The 19,172-nt window shown below is 34.3% G+C and overlaps 1 protein-coding gene across 18 annotated transcripts in view; it reads right to left on the reverse strand.

The window, feature by feature from the left end:
* Nucleotides 1-1,081: 1,081 nt before the first annotated feature.
* Nucleotides 1,082-19,172, reverse strand: part of CACNA2D1 (calcium voltage-gated channel auxiliary subunit alpha2delta 1) — a 514,911-nt gene continuing 496,820 nt past the window's right edge. For all 18 annotated transcript variants that reach the window (XM_023639081.2, XM_023639086.2, XM_023639083.2 and 15 more), the window contains one exon: nt 1,082-5,195. In XM_023639081.2, the coding sequence (XP_023494849.2) occupies nt 5,079-5,195 (117 nt within the window). In that variant the 3' untranslated portion in view covers nt 1,082-5,078. The remainder of the gene's footprint in view (nt 5,196-19,172) is intronic.

The raw sequence follows: 19,172 nt of genomic DNA on the forward strand, positions 1-19,172 counted from the left end.
TTTCTGTTTTGCATAGCAGTGTTCTGAATGTGTGTGCAGGAAGGGGGAAGTAAGCCTGCAGAAAAGGGAGGCTGAATATGTTTGAGAAAGGAAAATTGATGAAGCAAGGTCCCAAGGCAAGAGGTGGGAATGGGATCAAGAGATTGATGGAGGAAATGAGGGTCTCTTGGGAGTAAGAGGGTTGATTGAGGAGATAAATATAGGATGAAGCCAGATGTTAAAACAAATGTTATTTACCTTACACTTTTAAGTAGGATTTTTTTCTGTTAAAATGCATTGATCAGAAATTACGAATCAGATTTTCTAGGAATCACCATCATTGGTACTTAGACATTACATTCCTCTCATGTGTAGGTATTTTTTCCCCTCTCTTATGAGAGTCCTCAGAAGGAAAAGTAGGCTTCCATCATACTAGATTCCTCACAATATCAGGCTCATTACTTTATCAGGTGAGCACAGGAGGGCAGGTCGTAAGCTGGTGTAAACGGAAAAGGGACCAATTTTTTTAAACTCTTTTACACTAGACTTCATTGCTTCAGCTGCTATTTGCCGTATAATGGCGAGGAGAAATATTTAAATATTAGCCAGATGTATAAAAGATATGCACACTTAAGATACTCTAAATTGTTTCTTTCTTTCTTTCTTTATTTTTAATGACGAAGATTGTCCCTGAGCTAGCATCAGTGCCAATCTTCCTCTATTTTGTATGTGGGATGCTGCCACATTATTGATGAGCAGTGTGTAGGTCCACACCTGGGATCTGAACCTGGAGAGACATGGAAACATTATTTTTGCCTAGCGTATTTTTTTTTTTTTTTACAATAGAAAGCCAAAGTCTGATTTAACTAGTTCCTGAATTCTTTGATGGCAAAAGCACATGTGCGGAGAGTCAGAGTTAGGTAAAGGAGCTGCAGCTGCATCTGTTTCTTTGTAATTGCAAAAGCGCTTTTGTAATCCCAAGTTTTATTGCCACAATGTAGAATTTTCTCCACAGGACGGCCTGCTTTCTTAACATATATTCATGACAGAGACCTCTGTCTCTTTCAACTGGGCTTTTATAATTAAATAATCCAAACTGTAGTGACTTTAAATGATAGGCTTTTATTCTGAATATACTGTTTTTGCACAAGATTTAACACAACATTTTCTGGGATTATAAATATTTTTATAACAGTATTATACAAATTTTTACAAAATGTTTTTATCAGGCTAGTTAATTTCCACAAAAGTTTTAAGAGAACAAAATAAAGGGGAGAAAAGATCTTTTGTTCACAAAGCCACTTGGCCTTTTGCATGGCTGCAAACTGAGCATTTCAAAAAAAGTATCCCTAAAAGCATGATCCAACAATCATACAGCAGAACAAAAAAGACAGCTTCGTCAGGTCACACTGAAAACTCAACTGGCATCTATATGAGACAGTATCCCATTCGTCTCAGTGGAATTTCTGTGAGTTAATTATGTGGACTAGAAATAAAGTAGATGAAACGATTGGTAAGGGTTGTCTAAGTCTTCAAAATTCTGGGATGTTTTTCAAGACTTGATATTTCCATTTTATTGATTTGCTCTTTACAGAAATGTACACAGAATAGTAGCAATATTAACATTCTGCTATGGGAAAACAACACAAGCTCTAGATAATAAAATATTTGAAATTGTGAGCAAGTAAAATAATCATTCTATTCTACCCTTAAAAAAAAGTCACCACATCCATTTTGTTTCACTGATCAAACTCCATACCTCTAGACATTTTAATGTCAACTAACATGATTAATGGAATAGTTTACAGTTTTAAATTAAGACACAGAATTTAAGCTTTGGTGGAGTCAAAGATTTAAATGAGATGTAAAATACAAGACAGCCTCAAATAAACAAGTAACACTTGGGTTGCAAAGGTCACTTAAAAGGGATACTGCCTATTTGAACCCAGTAAGGCCAGTTTTAAAGTTAATAAAAGGAATATTATAGGAAAACTTACAAATGGCGGCAACACTATGTTGTTTTTCTCCAAGTTAAGCAATAATGCTTTAAGCATTAGAAACATGAAAAAGATCATACTAAATTCTTATAGGCCAAGGACCTAAAAATCTCTTCAATCAAACTTGCTAATTATGTCATGTTAAAAACCAGTTACAAATATGGACCACGACTGGTGTTTGGCAGTAATGCTGGTTGTTCAAATGAAGAAAATATAAAGAAACCATTAATGTAAAATTTGTTCCTGTAACTCAACACCAATGCAATACCTATTTTGATCTTGTTTTAGTGACAAACTACATTAAGCTGCGTGAGTATAGCAAAAATAAGTGAAGAGTTTAAAAGCTTTTAAGTTGATCTCTTATACTGTTTAGTCTTTGAAAAACGAGTATTTATAACAGGCTATAATTTAAGTTCTTTCAACAATTAGAATTCACAGAAAAATCCTAAATTAAATATAAGAATTTGATGAATGTTACTGTTCTTTAAAAAGTATGCTAAAAGCATGAAGACTAGCATTAGGCATGAGAACGATTTTTAGTCAGAGAGCACGTTCTTACCCAATTTATTAACATGTACGTGGTTCTCATAACATCTAAGTTTATTGTATAACAGAAAATAAAGGATCATAGCAAGACGTGTGTATAAATATAATTTGATGGCAAATGAAATCAAATAGGATCCTGCCAAGAGATGCCAAGTTTAACTACAATTAATACAACAATAATGTAGTCGATAAAAACAAACTATTTCAGTGACATTAGCCATGAAAATATATTTAATAGATTTTAAAGATAATTTTAAGGTAGTTTGTTGTATGCTGGAAGCAATTCAACTGTTTTAATGCATGTTGTTTATATACACAAACTCACCTAATTTTATATTTTGATATCCCCTTCCCAACACTTTCATGATTTAAAATAGTCTAGCAAAAGTTAACAATAAGTTTTAAATATTTAATTCGCAAACAACATGATTTTAACATATTGTTACTAGAGTGAGAAGTTCCATATTTTTTAAAATCACTTTGATGTTTTCTAAAATGTCAGCATCACTTACAAATGAGACTACAAAATCACAACAATGCATTAGAAATGGGAACTGATGTCAACTCTTAGAACAATAGTTGGCAAAGTGATTCCATTTCCCCCTGCCTCCATTTTTAAATGAAAAATATTTTAAATAAGGAAATGTACACAAACAGTACCTAGGGTATTTTGGTGGCATGAAGGAATTACCAATGTATGCAAAAATATAAACAAAACAAATATATCTTTTAAATTATCCTAAAGAACTGGTTATATCTTTGATGTGTGGAGCATATTAAATCATGCTGGATAATGTTAACAAGATTTTGACTTAAAAATGATATATAAGAAAATTTCCAGCATATACACATACCAATATTTGGCATGTTCAAAAAAGGAACAAATGCATTTTACCGTAAAAAAATATCTACACACTTTCAGCCTTCAGCAGAATTATTTACTATAACTAGAGTTATACATGCCTTGCTTTTACCCTTTCTTCAAATACTGTTTAATTCTGAAAATAATTTTTAAAAGCATAAATAATATTCTGCTACCGTATTAATCTATAACGAAATATCTGATTTACTACACTAACCATTTCCACCAATGAGGCTGTATAAAAACAATTTTGATTATTCACAATCAAGTATTCATGTGCATACATATAGATTCAAGGTTTCCTATTTGTTCAGATTATTGTAAAACCCTCATCAAACTGCATGGAAATTTTAGTCAAGTGATCATACCCTTTAAAACGGAGAGACAAAAACAGCAGCAGTAGCAATTTCTAGATTGTACATGCTACTATACAAACGAACAAAGAGGAAACCTAGGATGAGTCTTCATTGAGAACATATATGTGCTTTTCAAAAAATAAATGTGTCAAATCTGATTTATGTACTTAAAATATCTGTACATAGGTTTACAGGCAAAAGCACAAATCTGTATAAAATCCATTAATTCTCATTTCACCATTGACCTAACCCAATCATTCAGCATTTACATCACACAGTATATTCAGAGTAGATTAACAACATCTTTAAAGATGACTTAAGTGTATTACACTGCAAGGTTCAGATTCTTACATAACAATAATGTCACTCAGTTAACTTTTCAATGGACTATATTCTACAGTAGGAGAAAAACAAACTGAAAGTTAAAATAGCAGCAGCATCATGCAAAATACCCTTGTAACCAAAGTTCATTAATCACAAGAAAGAACATTTTCCCCTCCCCCCAACAAGCTTTTCTTAGAGCATTTTGAAATATCTGGCTAGTACCATGGAACTTTACTATGAATAAATGGAACATTACATCGAAGCATTTATTAAGGGCTTACATATATGAGGAAATATGTCACATATTCAACTTTCACCCTCAAGCACCTTTAGTTTAATAATTTCTTAGTTATTATTTCAAAAACCAATTCATTACCCCACCAAAACTTAATTGGTATCATTTGTTGTGTGTTTGGCAGAGAAGTCACTATTCATAAGGCTCTTTATTCATGGCAAATTTTTTATAGAAAATTAGCCATTATTTCTATTTCAGCAGATTATACCACTGTTAATTTTCTCTCAATATACACATTTTTTCAATAATAACTACTTAAAGCAGGAAATAATTTTTAACAGAAGAATAGTGAAGGCAAAAATAAGTCTGTATTTTTCCCACTAGGAATTTTCTTGGTAGAAGAACAAGGATTGTAGCAAGTCAAAATTCCAGGTCAATATCAAGACAATTTGTATGATTCATAAATGATTGTGCAGGGAGCCCTTTTACCTGTCATCACCAGCACTGCAACGACACACTCTCAACTTTTCCAATAGAACACAGATAGAATTTTGCTTGGATGTTATACACGGATGATGCAGCATTCACACAAGTTTAAGGATCTGACACCCTGACATGCAGCCAGTGGGTGCCTTATGAGTCTGCGCCTTAGATTTATGCCATGGGATGGGCCCAGCTAGTGTTCTGCTGATTCCATGGTTGACCCTATTTTAACACAATTGAGGGCTCATGTTTTGGCAGGGTCTAGAGTTTAATTATGCAAATTTGTTTTTAGAAGGTCATAAGTGGCAGTGTCTGCTGCCAGATAAAAGCCAAAGTAGTACAAACTGGATTCCAAGGATGGACCACAGGGAGGGATTCAATCCAGAAACACCACCACAGTCAGTATAATCCTCCTGTTGGAAAGAAAAGGAAAAAGGAAAATCTTGAAAAATATTTAGAAAGACATCTTTCAGAGCACCTCATGTTTAGTCCACGTCTGAACTTACCTTATAAAATTGCTATAATTTGAATCCAAATAAATTACGTTCTCCTAGATTTTATTCTTCAACAATTTTTGATAAAGCAATTTCCCTAGTACCATTTGAAGAATGCTTTAAATTTTTAGTTGTACATTCTGATGATTATGAAAGAAAATACTTTAATAATAAATGCTGTTTTGAGTAATATATCAATTTCTAAATTAAAAAACTTACTCTCATAGTATAAAATATTCCTGTATATATTTATAAGTACAGGAAAAAAATAAAATTTAATAGTATGCTTTATAATTCCCAAGAATTATAATTTTAGCAATTATGCTCAATCAGGCAAACTTTGACACTGGTAAAATAAATAAATCTCAGAAATGAAATTGTGTTTCACATATCCATTATATCCAGTTTCTAAGGTGAACATATGTACATGTAGCATCGGGACCTGCATCAAGAATTAAAATGAAGAATAATGTATTCGAACCATAAATAATGAAAGGACAGTCTGAAAACATATATCCAAAATAAGGAGCTAAGCAAGCAAGAGAGATTTGTTTTGTTTAGAGAACCATGAAACATAAGCAATGAATATACTCATTTGGATTCCCCACTGTCTAGTAGCGGCTCATTAGGTTCACTATTTATACAAAGTTATTTTTTGTCTTTTATTCCTAGGTTTTGTATTCTGTTACATTTTCTACGTCTTTTACTTTTTTCTTTATTTTTTTTTTTTTGCTGAGGAAGAATTGCCCTGAGCTAACACCTGTTGCCAATTTCTTCTTTTCTTTTGCTGGAGGAAGATTAGCCCTGACCTAAGATCTGTGCCAGGCTTCCTCTATTTTATATGTGGGTCACCACCACAGCATGGCTGACAAGTGGTGTAGGTCTGCGCCCGGGATCCAAACTTGGGCTGCTGAAGTGGAGCGCTCTGAACTTAACCACTATATCATGGGGCTGGCCCCTTTTACTTCTTTTTCATATACTGAGTTTCATTTTTAAAATCCCTCATATTTAATTATTTTACTAAACATCTTTTAAGAATTCACTAATCCAAGGTTCATCTTCCAATAACCAAAACAGGCTATGTAAGTAAATAAATTTTCTATTCTTCAGAATACTTTTAAAGAGACTCTGAGCTCCCAGAGAATAAGAACATTGGCTTTCTGCTCACTAGGGTTTAATACGGTACCTGCCATTTAGTAAATAAATATAATTACTTTCCTGATCTATATTTTACAGTAGCAGAACGTTTTTCTGTTTGTTAAAGAGAAGTCTGGGGAAAAAGAATCTATTAAGGAAAATTTTATTTTTCAAAAGCTATCTCTCAAATCTAAAGAGAATCATAAAATAATGATCATTCTTAGTCCTCATCCTATTTCACTTTTCAAGAGCATTTGATAGTGTAGAATATTCTTTCCTTGAAATATTTTCTCATGTGTCTTTGGCTAACACATCTTCTGGTTTGCCTCCAAACCTGTTTGTGGTTCATCTTGCTCTCTTTGGCTTGAATTCTTTGTCTTCATGCTCCTGAAATGTTAGACTTTTCCAGCAGTTAGTATTATCTCTTCATTTCTTTCTTTTTTTTTTTTTTTTTGGATGCTGAGGTGTACACTTATTTATTTATTTCTCATACTATTTTTTAAAATTTTACTTTTTTTTAATTGCAGTAACATTGGATTATAACATTATATAGCTTTCGGATGTACATCGTATTTCAAATTCTGTGTAGATGATATCATGTTCACTACCCAAAAACTAATTATAGTCCATCCCCTCACATGTGAGCCTAATCAATCCTTTTGCCCTCCCCCTGCTTCCCTTATGGTAACCACCAATCCAATCTCCAATGCTATGTGTTTGTTTGTCATTGTTTTTATCTTCTACTTATGGGTGAGATCATATGGTATTTGACTTTCTCCTTCTGACTTATTTCACTCAACATAATACCCTCAAGGTCCGTCCATGTTGTCAGAAATGGCCAGATTTCATCATTTCTTATGACTGAGTAGTATTCCATTGTGTATAAATACCACATCTTCTTTATCCATTCATCCCTTGATGGGTACCTAGGTTGCTTCTGAGTCTTGGCTATTGTGAATAATGCTGCAATGAACATAGGGGTGCAAGTATCTTTATGTCTTTGCGTTTTCAAGTTCTTGGGATAAACACCCAGCAGTGGGATAGCTGGATCATACAGTAGATCTATTCTTAATTTTCTGAGGATACTCCATACTGCTTTCCATAGTGGCTGCACCAGTTTGCTCTCCCACCAGCAGTGTACAAGGGTTCCCTTCTTTCCACATCCTCTCCAACATTTGTTGTTTCCTGTCTTGTTAATTATAAGCCATTCTGACCAGAGTGAGGTGATATCTCATTGTAGTTTTCATTTTCGTTTCCCTGATAGTTAATGATGTTGAGCATCTTTTCAAATGCCTGTTGGCCATCTGTATATCTTCTTTGGAGAAATCTCTGTTCAGATCCTTTGCCCATTTTTTTAACAGATTGTTGGTTTTCTTGTTGTTCAGCTGTATGAGTTATTTGTATATTTTGGATATTAACCCTTTATCTGACATATGGTGAAAGATCTGTACACTGAAAACTATAAAACGTTGTTGAAAGAAATCGAAGAAGATACAAAGAAATGGAAAGATATTCCATGCTCGTGGATTGGAAGCGTTAACATCGTTAAAATGCCCATACTTCCTAAAGCAATCTATAAATTCAACACAATCCCTATCAAAGTTCCAACAACATTTTTCACAGAAATAGAACAAAGAATTCTAAAATTTATATGGAAAAAGAAAAGACCCCGAATAGTCAAAGGATTCTTGAGAAAAAAAGAACAAAGCTGGAGGTATCACACTCCATGATTTCAAAATATACTACAAAGCCATAGTAACCAAAACAGCATGATACTGGCACAAAAACAGAAACGCAAATCAATGGAACAGATTCGAGAGCCCAGAAGTAAACCCACACATCTATGGAAAGCTAATATTCGACAAGGGAGCCAAGGTCATACGATGGAGAAAGGAGAGTCTCTTCAATAGATGGTGTTGGGAAAACTGGACAGCCACATGCAAAAGAATGAAAGTAGACCATTCCCTTACACCATGCACAAAAATCAACTCAAAAGGGATTAAAGACCTGAATGCAAGACTGGAAACCATGAAACTTCTAGAAGAAAACACAGGCAGTACACTCTTTGACATCGGTCTTAACAGCATATTTTTGAGTACCATGTCTGACTGGGCAAGGGAAACAAAAAAAACAAACAAATGGGACTACATCAAACTAAAAAGCTTCTGCACAGCAAAGGAAACCATCAATAAAACAAAAAGACAACCTATCAATTGGGAGAAGATATCTTCATTTCTTATTTATACTTTCTCTCTAAGGGATCCAAACCAGGCCTACAGCTTTAAATTTCATATATTTGTTAATAAGTCACATTTATTTTGGTTTTTATTATGAAAAAATCTTTATGTTTTTGTTTTATGTTACTTTTTAACTTCAGTTTAATTGAGGTATAATTGGTAAATAAAATTGTAAGATATTTCAGGTGTATACTGTGGTGATTTGATATACTTACACATTGTGAAAGGATTCCCCCCATCTAGATAATTAACACATTCATCACCTCACATATTTGTCTTTTTTTTTCCTTTGGTGAGAACATTTAAGTTCTACTCTCTTAGCAAATTTCAAATTTGCAGTGTTATCAACCATGTTTTATTAGATCCTCAGCCCTTATTCATCTTATAGGTGAAAGTTTCTACCCTTTTACGAATTCTCCCTATTTCCCCAACCCACCAGCACCTGGCAACCACTTTTCTATTATTGTTTCTGAGTTTGAATTTTTTTTTTTTAATTTCACATATAAGTGATACCATGCAGTATTTTGTCTTTCTCTGTCTGGCTTATTTCACCTTGCAGAATGCCCTCAAGTTTCATCTATGTTGTTGCCAATAATAGGATTTCCTTCTTTCTAATGCCTGAATAATATTCCACTGTATATTTTTACCACATCTTCTTTAACCATTCATTGCGGATGAGCACTTAGGTTGATTCCATATTTGGCTATTGTGAGTAAAGTTGCAATGAACAAAGGAGTGCAGATCTCTATTTGATATTCTGTTTTCATTTCCTTCAGATATATACTCAGAGGTGGGATTGTGGGTCATACAGTAGTTCTATTTTTAATTTGTTGAGGAACCTCCATACTGTTTCCCATAGTGGTTGAACCACTTCACATTCCCACCAACAGTGCACAAGGATCCCCCTTTGCTCCACATCCTCTCCAACACTTGTTCTCTCCTGTCTTTTGCATGGTAGCCATTCTAACAGGTGTGAGGTGGTATCCGATTTGGTGATTAGCTGATTGTGCTTCTGATTTGCATTTCCCTGATGACTAGTGGTATTGAGCAACATTTCATAGTCCTTGTTGATCATCTGTATGTCTTCTCTGGAAAAATGTCTATTCGGTTCCTCTCCCCATTTTTTAACTGGATTGGTTGCCTTTTTGTTATTGAGTTGTATGAGTTCTTTATATATTTTTGGATACTGGCCAATTATCAGATACATGATCTGCAAATATTTTCTCCCATTTAGTAGGTTGCCTTTGTATTGTTTATGGTTTCCTTTGCTGTGCAGAAGCTTTTTAGCTTGATGCAGTCTCACCTACTTACTTTTGCTTTAGTTGCCTTTGCTTTTGGTGTTAAATCCAAAAAATTGTTGTCAAGATTGATGTCAAGGAACTTACCCCCTATGTTTTCATCTAGGAGTTTTATGGTTTCAGGGCTTACGTTCAAATCTTAATCCATTTTGAGTTGATTTTTGTTTATGATGCAAGATAGGGGTCCAATTTCACTCTTTTGCATATGGCTGTCCAGTTTACCCAACACCATTTATTGAATAGACTGTCCTTTGCCCATTGTATGTTCTTGGCTCCTTTGTGGTAAATTAACTGATCTATATGCATGGATTTATTTCTGGGCTTTCTATTCTGTTCCACTGACTTACGCATCTTTTTTTAATGCCAATACCATATTGTTTTGATTAGCTTTATAGTATAGCTTGAAATCAGGAAGTGTGATACCTCTAGCTTTGTTCTTCTTTCTCCAGAATGCTTTGGCAATTTGGGGTCTTTTGTGGTTCAACACAAATTTTAGGATTCTTTGTTCTATTTCTGTGAAAAATGTCACTGGAATTTTGATGGGACTGCACTGGATCTGTACATTGCTGTGGGTAGTATGGTCATTTTAATAATATTAATTCTTCCAATCCATGAAGAGGGAATATCTTTCCATTTACTTGTATCTTCTTCAATTTCGTTCCTCGATGTCTTATAGTTTTCAATGTACAGGTTTTTCACCTCCTTGGTTAAATTTCTTCCTAGGTATTTTATCCTTTTTGATGCAATTGTAAATGAGATTGTTTTCTTAATCTCTCTGATAGTTCATTATTAGTGTATAAAGACACAGCTGATTATTGTATATTGATCTTGTATGTTGCAATTTTACTGAATTCATTTATTCTAACACTTTTCTTCTGTGAAGTCTTTAGGGTTTTCTATATATAATATCATGTCATCTGCAAATACATATTGTTTTATTCCTTTCTTTCAGATCTGGATGCCTTTTATTTCTTTTTCTTGCCTAAACTCTCTGGCTCGGACTTCCAGTAGTATGTTGAATAAAAGTGATAAGAGTGCATATCCTTGTCTATGTGTCTGATAGATGTTGTCTAATCTTAGAGAAAAACCTTCCAGCTTTTTCCCATTGACGTTAGCTGTGGGCTTGTCATATATGGCCTTTATTATGTTGAGGTATGCACCTTCTATACCCACTGTGTTGAGAGTTTTTATCAAAATGGATGTTGATTTTTCTCCAATGCTTTTTCTGCATCTATTGAGATCATGTGATTTTCAACCTTCATTTTGTTAATGTGGTGTACCACATTGATTGATTTGTGGATGTTGAACCTTCCTTGCATCCCTGGGATAAATCCCACTTGATCATGGTGCATGAGTCTTTTGAGGTACTGTTAACTTTGGTTTGCTAATATTTTGTTGAGGATTTTTGTGACTATATTCTTCAGCGATATTGACCTTTAATTTTCTTTTTTTATAGTGTCCTTGTCTGGCTTTGGTATCAGGTTAATGCTTGCCCCATAAAAGGACTTTGGATGTGTTTCCTTTTCTTTTATTTTCAAAGAGTTTGAAAAGAAATGGTATTAATTCTTCTTTAAATGTTTGGTAGAATTCACCAGTGAAGTCATCAGGTCCTGGACTTTTTGTTAGGAGGTTTTTGATTACTGATTCAATCTTCTTACTGTGAATTAGTCTGTTCAGATTTTCTGTTATTCAGGAGTCAGTCTTGGTAGGTTGTATGTTTCTAGGAATTTATCCATTCCCTCTAGATTGTTCAATTTGTTGGCATATAACTGTTCACAGTAGTCTGTTATAATCCTTTATATTTCTGTGGTAGTGTATGTAACATCTCCTTTTTCATTTCTGATTCTGGCTAAAGGTTTCTCTATTTTATTTATCTTTTCAAAAAAAACAGCTCTTAGTTTCATCTTTTTTATTGTCTGTTTAGTCTCTGTTTCATTTATTTCCACTCTGATCTTTGTTATTTCCTGCCTTTTACAAATATTGAGCTTCACTTGTTCTTTTTCTGGTTCCTTGAGGCATAAATTTCGGTTGTCTATTTCAGATCTTTATTCTTAATGTAGGTGTTTATTGCTATGGACTTTCCTCTTAGAACTGCTTTGTCACTTCCCATAGTTTTGGTATGTTGTATTTCCATTTTCAGTGTCTCAAGATATTTTTTGATTTCTCTTTTGACCCATTGGTTGTTTAGTAGCATGTTGTTTAATCCCCACATATTTGTGAATTTTCTAGTTTTCTTCTTATAATTAATTTCTAGTTTTATACCGTTATGGTCAGAAAAGATGCTTGATATGATTTCACTCTTCTTAAATTTATTAAGACATTTTGTGGCTTAACATATTATCTATTCTGGAGAATGTTCCATGTGTGCTAGAGAAGAAATGTGTGATTTGTTGCTTTTGGATGGAATATTCTGTAAATGTCTGCTAAGTCCATCTGGTCTAATGTATCATTTACTCCGACGTTTCCTTATTGATTTTTTGTCTAGATAATCTATCCATTGACAAAAGTGGTGTATTGAAGTCCCTTACTGTTATTGTATTACTATCTATTTCTCTCTTTAGGTTGGTGAACATTTACTTTATATATTTAGTTGCTTCTATGTTTGGTAAATAAATATTTACAACTGTTACATCCTCTTGTTGGGCTGACCCTTTTATCATTATGTAGAGACCTTCTTTGTCTCTTATTACATTCTTTGTCTTCAACTCTTTTGTCTGATAAGTATAGCAACTTTCTTTTGTTTTCCATTTGCATGGAATATCATTTTCCATCCCTTCACTTTCAGTCTGTGTGTGTTCTTAAAGTTTCAGTGAATCTCTTGTAGGTAGCATAGAGTTGGATCTTCTTTTTTAATCCATTCATCCTTTTGTACAGAGAATTTGTACATGGACTAAATTCCATTTACATTTAAAGTAATAATTGACAGGTGTGAACTTATTGCCATTTTGTTAATTTTTTTCCAGATTTTTATAATTCGTTTCTTCTTCTTTTGGTCTCTTCCTTTGTGATTTGATGATTTTCTGTAGTGATATTCTTGGATTCCTTTCTTTTTATCTTTTACGTATCTACTATAAGGTTTTGCTGTGTGGTTACCATGAGGCTTACATAAAATATATTTATAATAGTCTATTTTAGGTTGATAACAACTTAAGTTCAAATACATTCTAAAACTCTACAGTTTTATTCTCTGCCAGACTTTATTTTTGAAGTCACAATTTATATCTTTTTATCTTGTGTTCATTAATAAGTTATTGTATTAAGTTATTTTTACTACATTTCTTTTAACATTCATATTAGATTTATAAGTGATTAACCCACCACCATTACAACATTAGATTTTTCTGACTTTAACTGTATATTTCCTTTTACCTGAGGGATTTATACTTTTATGTTTTCTCATTACTGATTAGTGCTGTTCCATTTCAGCTTAAATAAGTGCCTTTAACATTTCTTGTAAGGCCAGTATAGTGGTGATGAACTCTTTAGCTTTTGTTTGTCTGGAAAACTCTTTATCTCTCCTTCAATTCTGAATGACAATATTACCAGGGAGAATAATCTTGGTTGGCAGATTTTTTTCTTTTAGCACTTTGAATATATCATGCCACTCTCTTCTGGTCTGCAAAATTCTGCTGAAAATCTGCTGATGGTCTTAGAGAGATTCCCTTGTATGTAACAAGTTATTTTTCTCTTACTGCTTTTAAAATTCTCTCGTCTTTTACTTTTGACAATTTAATTATGTGTCTTGGTATGAATGTCTTTGAATTCCTCTTATTGGTAGCTCTCTAGGCTTCCTGGATCTAAATGTCTGTTTCTTTCCTCATGTTGGGGAAGTTTTCATTCATTGTTTCTTCAAATAAGTTTTCTGCCCCTTTCTGTCCTCTTCTTCTGATACTCTATAATGTGGATATTGATCTGCTTGATGTTATCCCATAAGTTGCATAAACTTTCTTCACTCTTTTTTCTTTTGCTTCTCTGATTGGATGAATTCAATTGTTTTCAAGTTTGCCGATCCTTTCTTCCACTTAATCTAGTCTGCTACTGAAACCTCTATTGAATTTTTCAGCATAGTTATTGTATTTTTCAGTTCTGTGACTTCCGTTTGCTACTTCCTTATATTTTCTATCTCTTTGTTGAGATTCACATTGTGTTCATGCATTGTTCTCATGACCTTGGTGAGCATCTTTATGACCATTATTCTGAAATCTTCACCATGTACAGTACTCTTCTCTGTTTCATTAAGGTCTGTTTGTAGAGTTTTACCTTGTTCTGTTGTTTGGAATATATTATTCTGTTTCTTCATTTCCTTGACTCTCTCCTGTCTTGGTTTCTGCACAAAAGATTAAACATCTACCTCTCCAGGTCTCGTGTAGGAGATGAACTTTATCATTCAGCCCAGTGTTAAGTCTTGATTGTATTTCAAACCTTAGTGACTCCCCACAGTTGAGGGTGTGCCTTTAACTGTCAATTTCCCAATGGGGAGGAATTAAGACAGCACATAGATGCAGGCTGATTGGAGGCTAGACCCTCAGGCAGCAGCTTTTAAAGTAGGCAAACAGACTCTTTCAGGGAAAGACTGGGAGATGGGCATTTCTGTCTGTTCCCTCTGTGTGGAGCTCTGGGGGGATAGCCAGTTAGGAACTGTTTGCTAGAGTGCTATGGTACCTGTGAATTCCAGTCCCAGTGGCCACCAGAGTCAAGTGGTAAAGAGGTGTAGCCTTTGGATGGCAGCCTCAAAAGCTGGGATACCATGTGTGCACAAGCTCCTTCCAGGGGGACGCCAGCAACCTGGAGTGGGTCAGAGGGAGAATGTGGAGGCACCTCCCATGTCTCCAGGAAAGAACACAGTCAGACACTAGATGTGTGCTGAATTAGAAGGCTTACCTTCTGGCAGGAGCTTTTAAAGTATGCAAATAGGCCTCCTTCAGGGAAAAACTGGGAGAGGAAATTTCTGTCTGCTCCTTCTTAGCTGAGCCCTGGGAAGATAGCCACAGCAAGTCCTCAAGAGCCCATTAAGAACTATTTCTTTGTCAGTCTTGTGGGTCTCCTGGATGCAAGCCCTACTAGGCTTTCAGAGCTAGTTTTGGGGTCCCATCCCTCAATAGGAAGTCTTAAAAGTTGGGGCACCAGATATTTAGTCAAAACTCTTCACTCCTCAGGGAGAAGCTGGGATCTGTTGAGTTCCTTCCCAATTTTATGCCACTGTGCTGGGGTTGAAGCTTATGGCAAGAGTATAGCTCAGCCTTTCCTACCCCTTTCGATGTGGGTATTTTCTCATTTGTACAATGTGTAGGGTTTGCTCAGCTAGTTTCTGGATTTTTTCAGAGGGAGTTGCTCTGTTTATAGCTGTAGATTCAGTGTGTCTGTGGGATGAGGTGAGTTCAGGGCCTCCTGTGTCGTCATTTTGAACCAGAACCTCAATAAGTCACACTTTTATATCTTCAGGCCTGAATTCTCCTCTGACCTCTACATTCATTGATCACTACCACCTCTCCTTTCATATATCTCAGAAACATCTCAAACTTGCCCCAAAATATTATTTTTCTGAATGACACTTCTAGGAGTAGTGGATCAGATCAAAGACAAGTCATCTGTGATTCCTCCCTTTTTTCTCAAATCTAATCCATCAGCACATCTTCTTAACTCCAGTTTCAAAATATATCCCCAAATCTACTACTTTATGCTATCTCAGGTCCAAGTCATCATAACTTCTTGCCTAAACTCCTGCAAAAGCTGCCTCACTTGCCTCACTGCTTCTACTCTTGCCCTTTTGCAATCTCTCCTCTAAAAAGCTGTCTTCTTAAAACTATATATCAAATCCTTTCACTCCTTTCTTGAAATTTCTTATCACTCTCAAAACAAAAATCCAAATTTCTTACCAAGGCCTTATGTAGTCTGAAGCCCTGCTGCCTCTGCATCTTCATCGTCCTGTATTCCTCTCCCCTCCCCCACCACTCACTTTGCTCCAATAACACTGGCTTTCTCTGCAACAAGTCAAGGTGTTTACTATCTCAGGGCCTTTGCACTTGTTCTTTTCTTTGTTTAAATACTTTTCCCCTTAGGTAGGGTAACCAGATAAAAAACATGGTGCTCAGTTACAATTTCATTGCAGCTTTTAAAAAAAATTATTTTTTAGTAAATATATCTCAAATATCTCACACGGAAGAGTAGCCCGATACATAGTAGGTGTGCAGTATTAAATAAATGTCTAGTAGGTACTCAGTAAAGTAGCACATATATTGATTGGTTAGAAGCACTGCAAATATAAAATACTAACTAAAAGGCATAACTGTCATTTCACCAGGAAGCCTCCCCAGTTCTGATTCGGTATTAACTTGATGGAATGGAAAATTAGCACACATACGAGAACCATTAATGTATTTAGGATGTATTTTGTCAAGGCAATTCTTATTAATATAAAGCACATCTTTATATTCTAGAAATGTTTTATGGAAAAATATTCTCTCTGGTTCTTATTCCATTGTTTTTACTTTTTACATTTTTAGGGGTTTTTTTTGTTTTTGGTTTCATTTCCTGTGTGTGACGATGAGATATGTCTGTTTTAGTTTGGGAGGTGGTAGTTTAGATAAGCTATTTGGAGTCCCTGAAGTCTGCATGTTAATTCACACTGAAAAATCTGCCTCTTCAGTTTCCTGATCACATTTTCTCAAGTGTTTCATCTGGTGCAACCACATATACTAAGACAAAATTATTCTGTGAAAGTAAATTGAGAGATATTCTAAAAACATTCTAAATTACAAACGCATAGATGCGGGAGAAACCTCAGCATTTTCTCTGTTTTAAAGAGACCAATCCCACTGACACGATGACCAGACAAATCAGCCTGACTTTTAAAGATTACTATAGCAAAAAATAACACATTGGTACCTTGTTTCAGTTTAACACATTAAAATAGAAAAAGGATGCAGTGCCAATATTATATATATTTATTTTAAAATATAAGAGACTACTTTTATTAGATTTCCTTCTAGGGACCTCTCTCAAAAGACTCTTAATAAAGATATCAACTTAGAATTCCTCATTTCTTTTTCCTTTTCCATTTCTCAATATTCATATGATTTTCCCCATGGCTTGCTTTTTAAGAACATGTATACTAGTAGCCAAAATCTCCTCAATTTTCTCTTGTTAAACAAGTCTTGCTAAACTCTTACTCTGCTTTTCTATTCCCAATCAGATCCTGGAACAACTAATTGCACATGTAAGAGCCAAATAATTTTTAATGTATTTAAATAAGTTTAGAAATAAATTTTCCCAAAGGAAAATTTTCTGGTCATTTGGCTAAGAAACTTTTGTACTTTCCTTCCTGAATTATAGTCATCATTAAATTCTCTTCAAAAGGTAAATCACTGGTGAAGACATCTGCCAAATAGAGGCTAACTTTTGAATTTAGATAGGTCTCTACTTAAGTCACCCCCAGCAGTTTCAAAGAAAATCTATATTTAAAATTATTTAGGCAGGTGGAACTACACAGTAACTCTTTTAATAGGAGTAAGATCCCTAACAAATAATTTGTTCTTCTACACAGCACCTTAACACGCTTATCACATTAACTCATGAGGTAGGTCGTATATTTGTTCAACTATTTATACATGTGTGTATGCATATATACACACATACAGATACATACATTTATGTATGCATATTCAGTTTTCATGTACCCAAGAACATGCTTTTATAAATTAAGTTTTGCATAAAATAATAAACTTCCTCAATGGCACTTATTATTGGATTGTTTTACTTTCTTCTTTGATAAATAAACCTCAGCTTTTTTATTTGTTTGCTCTTCTTTTGCTCTTCCTTACCACTTAGATCTTCAAAAAGCTTTTGTCAAAAGGTCTCATTTGAACACTTGTGTTTTAAAGAACTGCTCATGGTATGGGGCTTCATAATTGGATACTTATAATCTATATATCCTTTTTGAACTCCCCAGGGTACAAGGGTCCTAGCTTTGGAATGAGTCATTCTTTAGAGGATTAGGGAGATATCACCTGTTAGAAGACTTTAGAGATGACACCATCATCCCAGCTTTCCTGTGAGCAGAATCTAATCTACCACAAATTTCTAGTTATAGCCAGACTAACACTGAAGCTTGGATTTTGACCTTTATTAGTCCTCAGTGTGGGGAACAACTGTCAACTAAACTCTCAGTATTTTTTGTAATATTTTTTGCTACTTTTTCAACTTTCTTTTGTTTCAGAGAAAATGATACTTCCTTTGCTATCATATCAACAATCAAATAGCATAGACTGGATTTACTGTTCCATACTGCCAGCTGTTTTTAAATACCCAACCCTAGTCTTGTTAATGTAACATATATGTCATCTACATCATCTTCAAGACTACCCATTATATATTCCCCAAGGACACAGGAATATCAAGGAATCTCAGAGATGCTCTTTTCATCTTTCAAAGATAATTTCTTGGTAAATTTACAGTTATGGTGGGAAAGATATCATCACAGGAAAATTAAAAATTCTATTTTTTTGGGGGGGGCCTTAGATGAAAACTTATTTTAAAATTCATTGTTACCTATAGATTTTTAAGGCTAAGGTAAAAAGGGAGCTGACCTATTCAAAAGGAAGTTGACATTCAAAAGCACTTCTTCCCATTTTGGGGTCTGATTGATAGCCTATAAATCTTATCTAAAAATTCTGTGATTGATAGAATTAAGCTTTTGAATCACAGGTGAAAATATAGTGGATTTTTACACTATTCCTCACCTATAAAATATAACGTAATATTTTTTTTCCTTTATGTGCTGGTTTGCTCATTTCTAGTATCATCACAAATAGGGCCAAGTATAAAAAATATATTACTACACTTTTCATATGTAAATGGTGTGATTACCTATATAATTTTCTTTAAGGTATCAATTCTTTAAGGGATCAATAAAATTATATTTCAAATAGCTGCCTATATATCAATTTAAAAAATATGTCCATGGAGAGGGGTTATTTATTTTTGATCTTCTATTTTAATTATTAAAATAAGCTAGGTTTCCTTTACTTGGAATCTTTTGCTATGAATACCATTATTTTATTATCCTAAAACAAATTTTATTTTCTGAGATTCCCTGTGCTGTGCCATGTTTTCCCCCCTCTGATGATCTCATTCCATTCATAGTAACGACCACATCTCCACCTAGTGGTTTCCTAATCAATGAATACCTGGACAGCAGTGAAGAAAGAACACAGCAAAAGTTGCTC

This window comes from Equus caballus, chromosome 4, assembly GCF_041296265.1.
Source record: "Equus caballus isolate H_3958 breed thoroughbred chromosome 4, TB-T2T, whole genome shotgun sequence".
NCBI classification, from domain to species: Eukaryota; Metazoa; Chordata; class Mammalia; order Perissodactyla; family Equidae; genus Equus; species Equus caballus.